Source organism: Hippocampus bargibanti, linkage group LG19 (assembly GCF_051943395.1).
Source record: "Hippocampus bargibanti isolate YZ-2025 linkage group LG19, ASM5194339v1, whole genome shotgun sequence".
Classification (NCBI taxonomy): domain Eukaryota; kingdom Metazoa; phylum Chordata; class Actinopteri; order Syngnathiformes; family Syngnathidae; genus Hippocampus; species Hippocampus bargibanti.
The window spans coordinates 1,586,456-1,605,584 of record NC_142752.1 but is presented as its reverse complement, the minus strand read 5'-3'; the positions used below and the strand labels follow the sequence as shown (position 1 = coordinate 1,605,584).

The following is a 19,129-nucleotide window of genomic DNA, read 5'->3' as shown; positions in this document are numbered from 1 at the left end:
GCAGCCGACTTGTTTTTATCCTCTATTCCCCGCCCCCAGTATTCGGTTAAAGCCACGTGATTGGTCAAGAATGCAGCAGTGAGGGGAGCTGGTTTAAACATTAAAGAGACAGGCAGACGACAGAGAGAGAGTGACAAAATGGATAGAAAACAGTGACATTTGGACTTTGATAGCTCAAAGGTAGAGTGCCGACTGCAAGGTTAAATTTCCCATCAATCAGGCTCCACAAACAACCCGCACAAGTCATCTGTACACTTGATACAAAAATCTATTAACCCAGCTAAATCAACACAATTGATGAGGAACAGGATAAAATTATCGCAGAGAAAGCACCGACGAGGGGTCGGTCATTCCTCAAGATGGTGAAAGAAGAAGGCTGCGTTCCTCTTCAAGTGTTTAATGCTGATGAACCCAGCCACTCCATTCCATCAAGCCATCAACGACCATCATAAAGGCAAATAAAACAACTTTATTATACAGTACAGTTTATTTCTTTAATTATAATACCATAGCACATTTATTATACATAAAATAAGGTATATTTTGTGTCGTTTTAGAACATTAGAAAGTAGAAAATTATGTTTTATGGGGACCTGGGAACGGATTATTCTCATTTTAATGGTTTCCTTTGGGAAATTAATTTTTGGGATACACACTTTTCACCTTACACACTCTGGGAACCAATTAAGTTCGTAAGGCAAGGTATCACTGTACTTGTTGATTAACATACCCCCCCCCCCCCCCCCCACCAACCCCCATATTTGGACATTCTGTGCAAAATGTCACCAGCTGGTTTCCTCCACATCCCGCCATCTTGCGTCATCGCGATGACCACACCCATGCGCGGTTACCGTGGAAACGGAAGGAATCTCAAAGTAAACCACTCGCTGACTTGAATTTTGTTTGTGTTTTTTTTTTCTTGTGCAGGACTCTGATTCCCCACGTCACTCGACGGCCTCCAACAGTTCCACTTTCAGCAGCCCCCCCAGTCCGGCCTCGCCTCACAAGACCAAGTCGCTGTCGTTGGAGAGCACCGACCGGATGGGCTGGGAAACATGAGACCCCCAAACCCGAAACCCGCGCCAGCCCGACGGTCCATGACAGTACACGACTACCCCCCCTCCCCCCCCCCTTTAACGGTTGTTTATTGGGGTCCAAATGGTCTCTTGAGTCCAATGCTGCCACGCCCTCATTCAGATGCAAAGACAGGATAAAAAAAAAATAGATTTCTATTTGTACATAGGAGCTTTTTTTTTGGGGGGGGGGGCAGGTATTGGGGGACAATATTTTAATTTATTTATCAATATTAGACTAGATGCCTTTGTTTTGCTGGCGCTTCCCCCTCTTTTGCAAAATCCCCCCACCCCTCTAAACGAGCTAACACTAAACTTCCCCATAAGTGCAATCACTTTATGATCCCTTTTAAAAATACAGACTTCATTGTTCATCCTCAAAAGAGGGGGGGGGGCGTCCATTTCACCCCCCCCCTGACCTCCGACCCCCACCCTGGCCCAACAACTACAATAATGTACATAGGTTCAAAGTAGAGAGTAATATATGATAAGGAAATACTATAGAGAACTACACAGGATGGGGGGGGGGGATTTTGTATTATTTTTGCCCCCCCGGCCGCCATTTTATTCCTGAGTGATTTTGGTTTTATTCATACGACGGAATCCATTTTAAAACTTTTTGTTTGATTGATTGTGTTTCCATTTTATGACGCCATGCCACCCCTCGCTCGCAAATCTGGATTAAAACACGCGTGGGCACCAAATGCGACAAAACAAACGTTTAGTGTGCAGGTGAGCTTTATTTGATTACCCCGCCCACCTAAAAAAAGGGGGAGGGGCAAAATCCTAGACTGTCAATCAAGCCGTTGCTAGCTCTAAACGTCCATTGAGATTAGCCGCTCATTCCCCAATAGCGAAAAAAAAACGTCAACACTGTGTTTAAAAGCTAAAAAAAAACACTTTTTACGCCCCCCCCCCCACCCACACACACACACACACACACCAGCTCACAAGCCAACATGCTTATTTATCATCGCGCCGAGCGTTTCTCTTATTTTTTTTCTCATTTTAATTTAGCTTCTTCTGCCGGGTTTCCTCAAACGTGACACTAGCGCGATGCTAACGTGCTATTCTGTCACTAGCGCCGTTGTCAGGGAAGCAAACACGTGCTCATTCCTCTACATTTATTTTCATGTTATTTTTCAAGACACTATTCCACACGCGTGCGTTTTAATTTTATTTTATTTTTGGGGGGGGTGGAGTTTAAAGCGCTCGGCGCGTGGAATGTATTCTCTCGGAAAAAAACCAGGAGGACCTTTTTATTTGGCCGTTGTTGTACACTGTACAGATTGAAAATACAAATAAAAACAATTCAAATGATAAGAAAGACTAACTCAGGAAAAAAAGAAAAAGTTTAGAAGCAATATGATTATTATTATTATTTTTTTTTTTTTAATAGCAGGAGTGGATTTGAAAAAAAAACATGTTTTTCGGGCTGCTGTGGAGATAAAAAAAATATATAAATTGCCTTTGCATTTCAGTGAGGTCTTATCTTAAAAAAAATACCTTCTATATTTTGCTTTCATATCATAATACACTTTGGTTCTTTTTTTTTAGGATTTCTTTGTAATAATTTGTACAGTTTTGCATGTTATAGATGTAATCATTTTTTGGTTTTGGATTTTCCTTTACTTTATTGTTTTTTTTTTTTTTAAACGGTTTGGGCGTTTTAACTGAGGATAACCCACTACAGGTGATGTAGATTCTTTTTGCACAAAAAAAAATATTTAAGGTGTAAGGTCAAAAGAAAATGTATGGAACTGGCTACCACATTTGTGTGGACGACTCATATTAACCTGACTCCGATGTATTTCAATAAAGCGGAGGGCTGTTACAAATGCCGTGTGTGTGTGTGTGTGTGTGTGTGTGTGTGTGTGTGTGTATATGACTAATCTTGTGAGGACCACTAACATTTTATATTATACGTAGTGAGGACATTTTTGACAAGTGAGGACTTTTTTGCCGGTCCTCACAATGTTCTTCTTTCGAAAGGCTTCTAGAGAGTCTATATATGCATCTGTTTAAGCTTCAGAGAGGTCCTCACAAATCACCCAAAATGATTTTTGGTGTGTATTTTCATTTCACTTGGATACACACACACTTTTTACTCATTGTGTGTGTTGTGTGTGTGTGTGTGTGTGTGTGCGTGGTTAATGAAAGGGAAAAAGTTCATACCACAAAAAGTAAAACAATATTTTAACCAAATTCACAGCAGGGGTGAGGACTTTGAATGTAGCCATTCAGAAACCTCACTCCTGCTGTTATTTCAGTTTCAAGTCCACTTTTTATGTTCTTTGTTTTTAAAGAAGTTGAAGTGGGAAATGGGATGACATTTAGTCTTCAAATGGAACACGAGTTCTTCTCTAGACTTAGCAGCAACGGGGGTCCTAACTCCTTATCTGGAGTTATCCGGACCTCACAAAACCTTTGAAACAGGAATGTGTGTGTGTGTGATTGTTTGTTTTTCGTTTATTGAAAAAAAAAATGTAAAAAAAAAAATACACATTTTAATTTTGGACATTTATGCACAGCTTTGAACCACCACGTCAAATTGCTTTTATTATTATTATTATTATTTGTTTGTAGATGGATAATCAGTTAAGGGGGCGGGGCTTGTCAAATATATCATAGTTTACTTTTAATAAATTTAGCAATTTTTTGTAATGTAGCTAAATCCATTCAGGTAAGTGACATGTATGTATACTTTTGTTTATTTTAACTCATTCACTGCCAGACGATGTGCAAAAAATGTGTCCGCTCCACTGCCAGGGTTTTTGTCATTTTCACTCCCAATTGCATGACTCACAGAATATTGAGTTTTAGGACCACATAAACATTAAATGCAACGTAAAAAAAACCTTAGACGCTCTTCTTTCAGTGGAAAAGAGTTAATTCCTAAGTTAATGGGTCTGGTGTTATATGAGATTGAAATGCACCCAACAACATGATTGTATCTATTAGCTTGCTAGCCGGCTACCTGTTAGCTATCTATCCAGCTAAGTAACTATTAGCTGGCTATCTATTAGCTATCTATTGGCTAACTAGCTAGCTGGCCATCTAATAGCTAGCTTTTTATTTATTTGACTTATTCCGGGTTGAGTGGCTGGCGCATGTGGCTGCCGCTGCTCACCCACAGAAAAACTGATCCAGTGACTGTAAAGTGACCTTGAGACTTTTGAAAGGTGCTTACAAATGCAATGTATTATTATTATAAATGGAGGCGGCTGTATAAAAGGCAAATGCCGCCCCCTTGTGGAAGGGGAACAAAATACATTTGGAAATGGCAGTGAATGAGTTCAATGACCCAGTATTTTTTTTTATTTTTATCTCTCAAAACTTGAATTTATCAGCTCTATAAATGCAACGATTTTACTACCTACTACTTTTTGATGTCATTCCAGGTTTGGAATGACAAAATACAAAGATGGCCGCTTCTGTGTTATATTTGTGAAGAATTCCCTTTGCCCGCCATTTTTTTTTTTTTTGCGAGACATTTTAATAATTATTTCACTAAGAATTAAAAAAAAAATATTCTAAAGGGAGTAATGTACAAAAAATGTACAGTCAGCGAGCAATTTGGTTTCAGTCCTTCTTGCTGATAAACACGCACAGAAAAATGGATGAAAAAGAACTAAAAAAGACCTTTGGAACCTCCAAAAGCTGTAATAAAACCATCCAAAAAGTAGCCAGTCAGTCTTTGGAGATCACGTTTGGACAATGAGTTCACACTGCATAAAAACAATCAAAACAAATGGAAAATTGTCTATAAAATCGTCTGTAAAATCATCTGTTAAATTGTCTGTAAAATCATCTGTCAAATCGTCTGTAAAATTGTCGTCTGTAAAATTGCCTGTAAAATCGTCCTGTAAAATTGTCCTGCAAAATCGCCTGTAAAATCGTCTGTAAAATTGCCTGTAAAATCGTCCTGTAAAATTGTCCTGCAGAATCGCCTGTAAAATCGTCTGTAAAATCATCTGTTAAATTGTCTGTAAAATCATCTGTCAAATCGTCTGTAAAATTGCCTGTAAAATTGTCCTGCAAAATCGCCTGTAAAATCGTCAGTAAAATCATCTGTTAAAATTGTCTGTAAAACCGTCTGTAAAATCATTTGTGAAATCGTCTGTAAAATTGTCCGTAAAATCGTATGTCAAATGGTCTGTAAAATCGTCTGTAAAATCGTCCTGTAAAATTGTCGTCTGTAAAATTGTCGTCTGTAAAATGGTTTGTAAAATCGGCCGTAAAATTGTCGTCTGTGAAATTGTCCGTAAAATGTCTCACGCCGCGTCTTCCTCCAGCACCCTGTGAATGCCGTTGGCGGCGAATCCCATGGCGGCTTGGGGGACGCAACTGAGGTCCCTGACGCTGCCGTGCCGCGACTGGATGTCCAGCAGGTGAGCAGAACCGTGTCGCGAAAGTCCGTCCAGGCGCTCTGCGCTCATTCGCGAAGGCTCGTCCAGGTGCGGCATGCTGCCGTAAGGCCCGCAGTCTTCGGACGCCCGCCAGGTTGAGGCCACGTATCTGGAGGAGGTGATGATCATGATGACGAAGGACGTGAAGTACAAAGCCGATGGGAGTGAGCGATTTTGTTTGTTAGCCACTTTGTCGAGATATTAGCTACCTAGCTCGCTAGCTATCTATTGGCTGTCTAGCAATCTATTGGCTATATGGCTAGCTAGCTATTTGAGTCAGGAAACATATTAGATATCTAGCTGGCTATCTATCTATTCTATTAGCTAGCTAGCTAGTTTTCTATCTTTTTGAGTTATCTGGCTATCTATTAGCTAGCTAGCTATTTGAGTCAGGAAACATTAGCTATCTATCTAACTAGCTAGCTTTCTATTAGCTGTCTAGCTATCTATTAGCTAGCCAGCTTTCTATCTTTTTGAGTTATCTAGGTATCTATTAGCTATATAGTTAGCTAGCTAGCTATTTGAGTCAGGAAACATATTAGCTATCTAGCTGGCTAGCTATATATTGGATGTCTAACTATCTATTAGCTAGCTAGCTAGCTAGTTTTCTATTTGAGTTATCTAGCTATCTATTAGCTATATAGCTGGCTAGCTATTTGAGTCAGGAAACATATTAGCTATCTTTCTGGCTAACTATATATTAGCTGTCTAGTTATCTATTAGCTAGCTAGCTAGGTTTCTATCTTTTTGAGTTATTTAGCTATCTATTAGCTATATAGCTATCTATTAGCTAGCTAGCTTTGTATCTTTTTGAGTTATTCTGGGTTGAGTGAACGCTGGCGCGTGTGGCTCTCGCTGCTCACCCACAGAAAAACTTGTGACTGTAAAGTGACCTTGAGAGATTTGAAAGGCGCTTCTAAATGAACTGTATTCTTATGATGATTGTAATCAATGCTCACCCGCCATGTCGGGAACGCCGCAGACTCCCGTGGTAGCTGCTCAACTTGGAACGCCCGCTCCGCAACGAGCCCGCCCGGCTGGTGCTACCGCTAGGGGGCTCGTCCAGCATGGCTAAATGGGTGGAGGAGGCGTGCGTGGACGTTCCCTGCGTGGACGTACCCCGGGACTTCCTGGACACGGGTTCCTGGGGGTCCCTCAGGAGTAATCGGGCGAAATCGGGCTCCCCCGGGACCTGCCGACTGTCCCCCATGGCGCTGAGGAGAGACCCGAAAAGCTTCGTCAGCTAACTAAAATTTGCTGGTAGCTCTGGTCCCATATATACATCTAAACATCTGATACCTTCAAAGAAGTACATTGTATTTTGGACAGCCGCCCTTATTTCAAGCTCAGATAACTCCAGACACATATAATTTAGGAATTAACTCTTTTTTTATTAATGAAAGAAGATAGTCTAAGGTTTCTTGCGCTACATTGAATAATAATAATAATAATCAAATAGATAGCAAGCTAGTTAGCTAGTAGATAGCTAATATCTAGCTAGCTAGATAACTAATTAATTGATAGCTAGCTAGATAACAATAATAATACATTTCATTTCTAAGCACCTTTCAAAACTCTCAAGGTCACTTTACAGTCACAGGATAAGTTTTTTTTTCTGTGGGTGAGCAGCGGTAGCCACACGCGCCAGCGTTCACTCAACCCGGAAGTAACATAAAGTAAAAAAAGATGGAAAGCCACCTGTCTAGCTAATAGCCAGCTAATAGATAGCTAGCTAGATAGGTAGCTGGATAGCTAGCTAATGGGTGTTATTCTGTGTGTCCTGGAATTAAAGTGACAATGACAAAAACCCTGGCACTGGAGTGGACACATTTTTGCACATCATCTGGCAGTGAATGAGTTAATTGAAAATTTTTGTTGGGTGTCTGTGTGTGTGCGTACTCTTTTCTTCTCTTTCCATGGAAGAAGCTGGCCCACTCGAAGCAGGTCTTCTTGCTGCCCACCCAGAAGACAGACGGGATGCCCACGATTAGCATCATCGCGTACTTGAGCAGGAAGAGCGACAGGTCAGGACGACTGCTTTGCCCCACCTGCACACAAACGCGCGTTCATCTAAATTTAGATGATTCTATGGAATAATACATCCCACAAAAATAAGAATAATTATTGACTACATCCTTATTTGGTTTGGAGGAGACTGTCGCGGCTTGGAATTGAAGCGGATTTACAGTACGTGGGACAGGAGATGTGATCGTAATGATCATAATGATAGTAATAATAATAATAATACATTCCATTTCTAAGCGCTTTTCGAAACTCTCAAGGTCACTTTACAGTCACCGAATAAACTTTTCTGTGGGTGAGTAGCGGCAGCCACACACGCCAGCGTTCACTCAACCAGGAAGTAACTCAAATAGATAGAAAGCTAGCTAGCTTATAGATACATTAATAATAATAATACATTTCATTTATAAGCACCTTTCAAAACTCTCAAGGTCACTTTACAGTCACAGGATACAGTCGCTAATAGATAGCTACCTAGCCAGCTAGATAGCTAAACGATAGATAGCTTGCTAGCTAGCTAGACTGTCCTAGTTTATTTTTATAGTGTGAAAGTTCCGTTTTATTTGAAAATGCGAAAGTATTGACGACGTATCACCTGATAAGGACACGGAATGTGGTAGTCCCGACACTTCTCCTGGACCCACGTGGTCTCCCAGACGTTCCTGCGGCTGTTCTCGTAGAGGTAGCAGGCCAGAAGGCTCAGCAGAGGAACCAGGTAGAGGACCGAGAACACGCCGATGCGAATCATGAATTTGACCAGTTTCTCCTGGTTGGCTTTCTCCAGGGGGATCTCCATGCGGACGCGGTTGAGAGCCGCGATGCCGGCTAGCAGGAGCACCACGCCCACCTAGCGATGGAGGAGGAACAGGTCGTCAGTCTACCGCCGGCGCAGGAACGCTTCGCTCACTGCGCCGGTTCTTTACTCACCACGACATCCACTCCCAGCGGAGCTAGCAAGAACCAACGTAGCGCCGCTAGGTTGTAGAGCCCCACGAAGCAAACGCCGCTAACGCTATCTCCCTCGATCCCGTTCATGGCTAGCAGGCTAACGGTGAGCACGCCGGGGATTCCCCAGGCGCAGGCGTGGAAGATCAGGGCCTTCTTCTCGATGGCTTCGCTGCCCCATTTGGGAACGGCGGCCAGGAACCAGGTGACGGTCAAGATGACCCACCAGACGCTGCCCGCCATGGTGAAGAAATAGAGGACCATGAAGAGGAGCGTGCAGGCCTGAAACGCGGAATCAAGAGGATCAAAGAGGGCTCCCGAGTAAGTGCTCTCACTAGTCTTGCATTTTTGTATTAGTTTTGTGCTTTTATTTTGTAATTCTGTGTTGTTGTGTGTCAGCGCGAGGCTGCCGCTGCTTGGAATTGAAGCGGATTTACAGTACACATGACAAGAGACGTCAGGCAATCTCTTTTTGTCAATGGACGCTACAGCTTCATTGTTTGCTTTCAACATTTAGCTCGTAGCAGACGTGCACATTTCCACCATGACGTCCTTTGATCCACTGGTGAAAAGGACACTTTGATACTCCCTCGTTTCATCTGAAACTGGAGAAAGTGCTTAAGATTGAATGACTGTCTTTTGTGTTGTCATATTATTTGTTATATGTTTTGTTTTGCCGCAAGAGTGGCTGCCTTTACAGCAGCTCCTGTATTTTGTTTTTCTACTCCTTCCGTTCCTTTTACTGTCATCACTTTGCTGCTGTCAATTTCTCCACTGTGAGAGTACTAAATGCAAATGTAGCTGGCTATTTATTAGCGATATGGCTATCTAGCTAGTTGGCTAACTATATATCTCGGTATCTATTAGCTATCTGTTAGCTAGCTAGCTAGCGTTCTATCTATTTGAGTTGCTTCTGGGTTGAGTAAACGCTGGCACACGTGGCTGCCGCTGCTCACCCGCAGAAAAGCTGATCCTGTGACTGTAAAGTGACCTTGAGAGTTTTGAAAGGCGCTTAGAAATGAAATGTATTATTATTATTATTATTATTATTAGCTATCAGCTAGCTAGCTGGCTATCTGTTAGCTATCTATCCAGCTAGCTAGCTATCTATTAGCTAGCTGGCTGGTTAACTGGCTATTGATTAGCTATATATTAGCTAGCTAGCTGGCTATCTGTTAGCTATCTATCCAGCTCGCTAGCTATCTATTAGCTAGCTGGCTATCTATTAGCTTTCTATTGGCTAGCTAGCTATCTGTTGGCTATCTAATAGCTAGCTAGCTAGCTTTTTATTTATTGGAGTTATTCCGGGTTGAGTATTATTATTAATCTAATCTAATCTAATCTAATCAATAACCGTCGGACTAATTTTTGTTGTTGTCGTCAACAGACCTTATTGTGGGAGCCTTGAGTGACCGTGGAAGCTCGAAACCGCCCAGGAACGGCGGCGTTACACGCCACCCGGTCCTCCAACAGGAAACCGAGGAAGAAGACCAAGGAGACCACCATGTAGCAAACGGCGTAGAAGATGATGGGACGTTCCGGGTAGCGGAACCGCGACACGTCGATGAGGAACGTGAGGAAGGTGAAGAGGGTTGCCGACAGGCACACGATGGACACCACGCCGATGAAGTAGCGGGCGAAGGTCAGTTCCTCGCGGGTGAAGTACATGTTGGGACAAGGGGGCGAGCAGTCGCGGACCCCCATGAAGGTGTAGCCCAATTCCGGGTCGATTTTCAGTTCTCGGGGGCACCAGAATCCGTAGTCTCGCTGGACGGGAACGGTGGGCTCGGTGGCGTCGGCGCTGGATAGGAGGTCGACGGGACGGGGGTAGGGGTCCTCGCAGTCGGGGAACCTGATGAGGTGACGTAGATCACGGGAGGTCAAAGGCATTTTTTTTAGCCGCGGGCTACGTTGTCGTTACAGTTCTGAATTTGGGGAAGCCATTACAATCTTTTCTCTGTTGGCTATCTATCCAGCTAGCTCGCTAGCTAGTAGCTAGCTGGCTGGTTAGCTGGCTATCTATTAGCTATCTCTTGGCTAACTTGGCTATCTAATAGCTAGCTAGCTAGCTTTTTATTTCTTTGAGTTATTCCGGGTTGACTGAACGCTGGCGTGTATGGCTGCCGCTGCTCACCCCCAGAAAAATTGATCCAGTGACTGTAAAGTGACCTTGAGAGTTTTGAAAGCCGCTTAGAAATGAAATGTATTATTATTATTATTATTATTAGCTAGCTAGCTAGCTTGCTGGCTATCTGTTAGCTATCTATCCAGCTCGCTATATATCTCTTAGCTATCTGGCTGGTTAGCTGGCTATCTATTAGCTATCTATTGGCTACCTAGCTAGCTGGCTATCTGTTGGCTATCTAATAGCTAGCTAGCTAGCTAGCTTTTTATTTATTTGATTTCGAAGCGCCTTTCAAAACCCTCAAGGTCACTTTCCAGTCACATGATCAGTTTTTCTGTGGGTGAGTAGCGGCAGCCATACACGCCAGCGTTCACTCAACCCAGAAGTAACTGAAATAGAAAGAAAGCTAGATAGCCAATAGATAGCCATTAGATAGCTAGCTAGATGGCCAGCCAGCCAGCTACACATCCAATAGATAGCTAATAGATAGCAAATAGATAGCAGGTAGCTAGCTAACGCATCTTGGGGCGTCGGAGGGGGGGGGGGGGGGTCACCAACCTGTCGCAGTCCATCTCCTCCGGCCAGCTGACGCCAAACATGTCCATGAGTTTGTAGCAGTCGCTTTTGGCTTGCAAACACAAGCGGCGGCAGGGGGGGGTCACTCGGCCGTACTCGCTGCAGACGGGCGCGTACAAGGCGCATAGAAACATCCTGAGGTCAGGAGAGCACTGCAAATTGACCATGGGGTGGAAGGGCTAGATGGGGAGGGGGGCAAAAGATACAGGAAGTGTGTTATAAGTGTTGACGTCGCTCTGAAATGTGGGACAAATGGGCGTGGGGGGGGCACAAAAGAGGCAACCGAGCATGTCGTCTGACGGTTGAAGTTGATGAGTGTGTAAAAACAATAATCGGCTATCGCCTCCCCTCTTTTAGCGACCAAGCCCCTCCTGGCCCCCTTGTGTTCATTTTGTGTTAGCTAGCTAGCTGGCTGGCTATCTGTTAGCTATCTATCCAGCTGTATAGCTATCTATTAGCTAGCTAGCTTGTTAGCTGGCTATCTATTAGCTATCTCTCCAGCTGTATAGCTATCTATTAGCTAGCTAGCTTGTTAGCTGGCTATCTATTAGCTATCTCTCCAGCTGGATAGCTATCTATTAGCTAGCTAGCTTGTTAGCTGGCTATCTATTAGCTATCTATCCAGCTATATAGCTATCTATTAGCTAGCTAGCTTGTTAGCTGGCTATCTATTAGCTATCTATCTAGCTGGATAGCTATCTATTAGCGAGCTAGCTTGTTAGCTGGCTATGTATTAGCTATCTATCCAGCTGGGGAGCTATCTATTCGCTAGCTAGCTTGTTAGCTGGCTATCTATTAACTATCTAGCCAGCTGACTAGCTATCTATTAGCTAGATAGCTTATTAGCTGGCTATCTATTAGCTATATATTGGCTATCTATAATAATTGGATTGGATTTATTAGTCTCGCAGTGGAGATAATACTAATGATAATAATAATAATACTAATAATAATAATCATCATCATAATCATGAGCATAGTTCTAATCACATTCATAATCATAATCATAATAGTCATAATAATAATAATCATAATAATTATAATCATAAGCTAACAAGCTATCTATTAGCTAGCTAGCTTGTTAGCTGGCTATTTATTAGCTATCTCTAATAATAATAATAATAATAATAATAGTACATTTCATTTATAAGCTCTTTTCAAAACTCTCAAGGACACTTTACAGTCACAGGATGTTTTTTCTGCGGGTGAGCAGCGGCAGTCACACACGCCAGCGTTAACTCAACCCAAAAGTAACTCTAATAGATAGAAAGCCCGCCACATCATTTTATTCGGCCCACTTGTGAAATTCCATGCTAATCTACTGAGCAGCTAGCTCAGTAGATTAGCATGATATAGGCTGACTCGTTTACAGTGTCATGGCGGCTTGTCATTTTGACCAAATTATTCGCATCTTTTCCCGACGTTTTCGCCAACCGCAGGCGAGTCACATGATTCACATCAGGTGACGTGAATAGAATTGAAATCCAACGCGGTGCGCCCGATGCACAAAAGGCAACAAGACATGATGATGGGGGCGCATTTAAAGAGCCTGCGTTGTATTCTTCTTCTTCTTCTTCTTCTTCCTATTCAGCTTCTTTGTCTATTTTTAACCCGCTTTATGATTCCGAGCCCCCGCCCCCACTTCCTACCCGCAACACTTCACGACGCCGGCGGCCATTTTATGAAAAGAATCAACAGTTCGGTGGATGAGACATCTGGAGAGTCCGTCCGAGGGAGACTGCTCGGGGGTGAGTTGGTTGGGGGGAGGGGGGTCGTCGTGGGAATTGAATGTTAATGGCTACACGGGGAACAGCTGGCCAACCACTGGTCCAATTATCAAAGCATGTAAGGGGCAATCGCCGTGTTAATTTGGACACGTGGTCCCGTTTCCTTCTCGGCGGCGACTCGGATTTCGTCAACAATTTGTTTTTTTTTTTCATGTTATAATAATGATACATTTCATTTATAAGCGCCTTTCAAAACTCTCACGCTCACTTTACAGTCACAGGATCAGTTTTTCTGTGGGTGAGCAGCGGCAGCCACACGCGCCAGCGTTCACTTAACCCGGATTAACTCAAATAGTTATAAAGCTAGCCGGCTAGCCAACAGACAGCTCACTATCTATCAGTTAGCCAGCCTCCATCTAGCTAGTTAGCTAGCTATATAGCTAGTTAGCTAGCTAGTAGATAGCTCGCTATTTATCAGCTAGCCAGTCAGCCCTCCATCAAGCTAGTTAGCTAGCTAGTAGATAGCTCGCTATTTATCAGCTAGCCAGCCAGCCCTCCATCAAGCTAGTTAGCTAGCTATAGAGCAAGTTAGCTAGCTAGTAGATAGCTCGCTATCTATCAGCTAGCCAGCCAGCCCTCCATCTAGCTAGTTATCTAGCTATATAGCGAGTTAGCTAGCTAGTAGATAGCTAGCCACGTACTAGCTTTGGTGACAGCTAGTACATAGATAGCTAGCCTTAAAGTCTCTGATAAAAGTGCTATCTAAATCAATATAGATGTATTGTATTTTGTACATGCACCCCCATTTCAAGCTCAGATAACTCCAGACCCATATAATTTAGGAATTAATTTTTCTGATGACGTCTACAATTTAGAACGCTGAATTGAATGTTTATGTCGTCCTAAAACTCAATAGTCTGTGGGTCCTGCGAAATTTGAGTGAAAAATGACAAAAACCCTGGCACTGGAGTGGACACCTATTTGCACATAACTTGGCAATGAATGCGTTAAAACCCCCCAAAAAAATGGGACAATTTAAAAACATGTAACGAAGCCGCGTGTGGCTCACCGTAACAAAACGCCGTTGACCTTCCATTCACCCCCTACGCACTCGACTGCGCATTTGAATATGATTTTAAACATTTTAATGAATCATTAATACCGCCTAAGCCGATCAAATGTGCTAGCGTATGCGCAATGTGTTCTTAACGAAGGCACCTCTGATTGATGGTGGCGGCGCTTTGACCCGATTTGAGGGAGGGGGTCGCAGTCATTTCTCTTCCCGTCAACCCGCCCATCACCCCGCTGCCATTCCATTCTTCAAATTTCAAACTTCGGCGTCATGGCAACGATTGATGCATCGCTAAGGGGCTGGGGGGGCGTGGCCAAGAAGGTTCCAGAAGGTCAGGGTGTGGGCCGAAGGGAGGACCACCTCCCGGGAGGCAAGAAAGCCTCGGCTGCCTTTTGTTAATAGCACAATTGGGAGCGTTTCCTGGGCAACGGGTGCGTAACGGGGGGGGGGAGGGGATGGACAAAAGAGATCGACACGGGTAGGGGGGGGGGTTGCGAGAGTAAGTAGCGCCATGGGTCGAGCGAGTCGGTCTTGTTATTGGGCACCAAGAAAAGTTTCCAAAGTGGGCCTGGATGAGCTCCTCATTGAGTGGGCAGCCAATAAAGACCCTGTCGGACATTAAATAAAACAAGGGGGCTCTTTTCAAAACAAGGTCACGCTAGCTTGGACGTTGCCGTGTCCTTTTGAGTCCACATCGATTGGCGGGCGGAGCATGTGTTCAAAAATCGTCGCAAAAAACGGGTCAGACTCATTTGTAGAGCGCAAAAACGTCATTTCGACTGTTCTTATTCAACGGCAAAGACCCCCCCGCCCCCCAACCACACACCACCCAAAATTGCCCATAGCTTCGCAGATGTTCTCTAAAATACACAAAATACACTCGTAGTAGAGTTACAAGCACAATGGATGACAGTGATGAAGCCCCCCCCCCCAAAAAAAAAAAAAATAAAAATACCCAATTTTGTCCATTTTGTAACCCGGCACTCAAATCGGCCATGCCGCCACAGTGTCATGGTGGCCCACAAATAACCCTTTCCCAACACCCCCCGGGGGGGGGGGGGGGGGGGCAATGGCCCACTTTTGCTACGAGGTCATTCGCCGGTCAACTGATGATTATGAGTGAAAAGGAATCCCCCCCCCAAAAAAAGAAAATGGCGACCAATCAAGATGGCGGCTATTTTTTTTTTTTTTTGGGGGGGGGGGGGGGGGGTTCAAGTACGGTGCCATCCCCAACTGATTCTAAAATCAATCTCATTTGAGGAAGTGTGTTATTATAACCCAGAATATATCGATTTTTTAAAATTATTTATAATCATAAAGGGATTAGAATGAATTAACACAACTAGTTATCTAGGTAGCTATAAATTAGCCAGCTAGCTTTCTATCTATTTGAGTTACTTCCGGGTTGAGTGAACGCTGGCGCATGTGGCTGCCGCTGCCCACCAACAGAAAAACTGTAAAGTGACCTTGAGAGTTTTGATAGGCGCTTATAAATGAAATGTATTATTATTATTATTATTATTATTAGGTCAATTCATAAAGTTAACTTACCGATGCAATCTTCAAGTCAAGCCAAGAAACTTATTAGCTAGCTAGCAAGCTAACTATTAGCTATCTAGCTAGCTAGAGAGCTACCTATTAGCAATATAGCTAGCTATCTAGCTATTTGAGTCAGGAAACATATTAGCTGTCTAGTTAGCTATCTATCTATTAGCTATGTAGCATTCTATTAGCTAGCTATCTAGCTTTTTTTCGTTTTGAGTTATTCCGGGTTGAGTGAACGCTGGCGCATGTGACTGCCGCTGCTCACCCACAGAAAAATGTTAATCTGTGACTGTAAAGTGACTTTGAGAGTTTTGAAAGGCGCTTATAAATGAAATGTATTATTATTATTATTATTATTATTTAAAAATAGACCAGCACCCCTCCACCCATAAGCAAAATGGCTACAACACGTTGAGGGTTTCACACAAAAAGCCGCAAGAACGGCAGGCGTTGGTTCCAGTCCAACGCCCGCTTTCTGCGTGGCATTCATTGGCATTGTCTCGGCTATCCGAAGACCCCCCCCCCCCCTGGACCACCCCCTCACCCCGAAAAGCCTTAACAGAGACTTAATTGTGCATCCGTGACCAATCAAAGTGAACGGCGTCAAAGCTAGAAGCGCTCGCATTGTACTAGCACACACGTGATCGGTACTGAATCAACAAAAAATGTTGTAGGCCGCAAAATATAAATATTGGAAGAAATATATATTTTTTTTGTTTTCAAATTTGACATAAAAAATATATTGTGGTTTACATACGACAAGCATCATGGAACTTGACATGCTTGATTTGCTTTCATGGGCCGAATAAAATGATGTGTTGGGCCAGATTTGGCCCCTGAGCCTCATCTTTGACACCGCTGATGTCAGAGATTAGCAAAATAGCTGAATAGAAATCTTAGTCGCTATTTAGCTCGGTTGCTAGCTTGTTCGGTTGCTAGCGAGCTCAGTAGATGAGCATGAAATTTCACAAGCGGGCCGAATAAAATGATGTGGCGGACCAGATTTGGCCCCGGGGCCTCAATTTTGACACCTGTGATGTCAGGGATTAGCAAAATAGCTGAATAGAAAGCTTGGTCGATAGCTAGCTCGGTTGCGAGCTTGTTCGGTTGCTAGTTAGATCAGTAGATGAGCATGGAATTTCACCAGTTTGATTTACTTTGCTGGGTTGAATAAAATGATGTGGCGGGCCAGATTTGGCCCCCGGGCCTCAACTTTGACACCTGTGATGTCAGGGATTAGCCAGATAGCTGAATAGAAAGCTTGGTTGCTAGCTAGCTTGGTCAGTAGATGAGCATGGAATTTCACCAGTTTGATTTGCTTTGGTGGGCCGAATAAAATGATGTGGGGGCCATATTTGGCCCCCGGGCCTTGACTTGGACACCAATGGTTTAGCTAATGCGCGTGCATAGCGACATGCTACTCTTTCGGAAATTATGAGCCCGAGAGCCACGGGTTATGTAACGGCAGATTCTGTGGCCAAAGCCAGGTGGGGCCTTCACAGATGGCCGGCGACGCGATGCGTCCGAAAAGATCAAACGGAATCAACGTTTCGTCATTGTTTGGTTGCTCAATAGAAGATTTGAACCGACGGCGGGTTTCGACCGACGCGATCTGAAATATGGGATTAATCTAACGAGGGGATGCATCTGCTCTTTGATTGTGCTGTGGCTGCGGAATGTACGGATTATCCCAAGGATTAAATATAAAAAACAACAAATTGTGGATTTTCATCATTAATCCACTGATGGAAACAAATTGAAAGCTAGCAAGCAAGCAACAGTGGCTTTAAAATGGAAAAAAAGAAGCTTTGATCTCCTGCTGCCGCGAATGGCTGCCGCTGCTCACCCGCACAAAAAAAGTCCTGTAAATTGTCCTTGAGAGTTTTGAAAGGCGCTTCGAAATTAAATGTATTATTATTAATTTGTCAATCAACCATATACAAAATGGCCTCCATCACCTTTCACAAGCGGGGTGCCCGCATATTGCCTGACTAAAAAGATCTTTTGTCAAAAATGTGTATTCAAATCGCGAGCAGCAACGTCTGCGACTATTTTAGGACAAGGCGGCGTTTGAATCACGACCGTTTAATAATGTACTCATATTCGCGCCTCTTTCCTGAGGCGCGAATATGAATTTTCTTCTTGCCCGCATATTGCCTGACTAAAAATCAGTAAATCTTTCCTTCTATAACGTGTCGGTGCTACGGCGTACCTCCATGGCGAGCGCGGCCGTTTGTTGATCGTAGTGGTTGAGCGCATTGGGCATGAAAGTGGTGTTGTACGGCAACTCCTGGCACATCCGCAGCGTGATTGGCTCGCAGGTAAACAAGCTGTGACTCCCCGCCGCCGCGTCCATGGGAATGGCCACGCACGCCGTCAACATGGACACCCCCAACGCCCAGAGGAGACCCATGACCGGTAGACTGCAGAGAACCTCGGGCGATCCCCGAAGAATAGGCTTGGTGTCAGGACCCCTCCGTTGAAACGATCCCTTGGTTCCAGATCAATACAAGTCGGCGAGGGTCCGGAAGTGTGGGCGGCCATGATTGAAGTCCACCGCGTCCATTGCGGGTGAGTCACGGGAGATGATGCGGCCCTTTGAGACCATCCGACTGCCGTGAATATTCTAAGGACCCCACAATAAGACACATTGTGATTTTATTCCTCCATTAGACTCGAAAAAAAAAACTAAAACTGCATGTTTATCATAGTTAAATATGATACATTATTATACTTTTTTTAATTCAGGGTGGTTTTCGACATTTGTTACGAATGATCATCAGATTCTGCCAATTGAATACATGTTTCGTATGATGTCATTTATCGCATTTTAGCAGACTGTACTCGCACTCAAATTTACGGCTTTTCGTTTACGCACCTAAATACTCCTTTTATCAAAAAAAAAATGATTCGTTAAAAAGGCCACAAAAATGCACCTTTGTTAGCCACAAAATGCACCTGACCTGCCGATGCGACAATAAAGTGATCAGATTAAAAATATTGATCATGACGTGAGGGCGTTTACACAAGTTCGTCGTCACGCTTCATGTCCTCCGTCCGCAATTTGTATAACAAATAACTCAGCCAAATGTATCACTCCAAACCGCGATCCAAATAATGGCAGATTTGTTTTTCTGTAATCCGACAGTAACCATGGTGAATCTTTTACAGCCAACTCCACCCCGACGTGGTGGGCAATTTAACGCAATTCGCCGCAATAAACCATCGCGGGCCGGTAGAGGAGGTGACCATGAGAAACGACGGACGCATTTGAACGCAACATTGAAATGGTTGAATCTTACCAGGCAACTGGAATGAAAAATTAACGTGGAACGACCTCGTCGCTCCTCGAGTCGGCAACAATGTGCACGAACACGCACCCTCCAGTCCTCCTGTCCTCCCAACCCCCGACCCGCGATTGTCCTCACCCCCACTGATGTCTTCCTCCTCCTCCTTTGTGGTCCTTACCTAGCATCAAGCCAAAACTAATGTTATCGTTACTTCCTGTAATTACCGAGAAAATAAAAGCTAGGCGGAATACCGATATGCTCTTCGAAGCTTTGGAGGCAATATACCGTCAACATTTCAGATTGTATAATAGATATATGTCAAATATAATAGAAAAGTTGTGAAAA

General features: G+C 43.7%; 2 protein-coding genes across 8 annotated transcripts in view; one reads left to right on the top strand and one right to left on the bottom strand.

Annotated features, from left to right (window-relative positions):
* Positions 1-2,911, top strand: part of cdc42bpab (CDC42 binding protein kinase alpha (DMPK-like) b) — a 57,735-nt gene extending 54,824 nt beyond the window's left edge. For all 7 annotated transcript variants that reach the window (XM_089021365.1, XM_089021370.1, XM_089021364.1 and 4 more), the window contains one exon: positions 928-2,911. In XM_089021365.1, coding sequence (XP_088877491.1) covers positions 928-1,059 — 132 coding nt within the window. In that variant the 3' untranslated portion in view covers positions 1,060-2,911. The remainder of the gene's footprint in view (positions 1-927) is intronic.
* On the bottom strand, positions 2,616-18,956 carry fzd3a (frizzled class receptor 3a). The gene is made up of 9 exons (XM_089021372.1): positions 18,797-18,956; positions 17,707-18,120; positions 11,133-11,329; positions 9,839-10,301; positions 8,432-8,731; positions 8,100-8,351; positions 7,382-7,530; positions 6,442-6,696; positions 2,616-5,591 (listed from the first exon to the last, which is right to left on the bottom strand). The coding sequence occupies exons 2-9, from the start codon at positions 17,905-17,907 to the stop codon at positions 5,348-5,350; spliced, it is 2,061 nt and encodes a 686-aa protein (XP_088877498.1). The 5' UTR covers positions 17,908-18,120; positions 18,797-18,956; the 3' UTR covers positions 2,616-5,347.
* Positions 18,957-19,129: the final 173 nt, after the last annotated feature.

Bases quoted from the DNA above. Each gene is read 5' to 3' on its own strand.
- fzd3a (XM_089021372.1), bottom strand. From the start codon at position 17,907: ATGGGTCTCCTCTGGGCGTTGGGGGTGTCCATGTTGACGGCGTGCGTG. The intron at 11,330-17,706 runs GTACGCCGTAGC...CTCCCCATCTAG, and splicing joins CGGCCGCGCTCGCCATGGAG to CCCTTCCACCCCATGGTCAA. The intron at 7,531-8,099 runs GTGATACGTCGT...GTTTGTGTGCAG, and splicing joins ACATTCCGTGTCCTTATCAG to GTGGGGCAAAGCAGTCGTCC.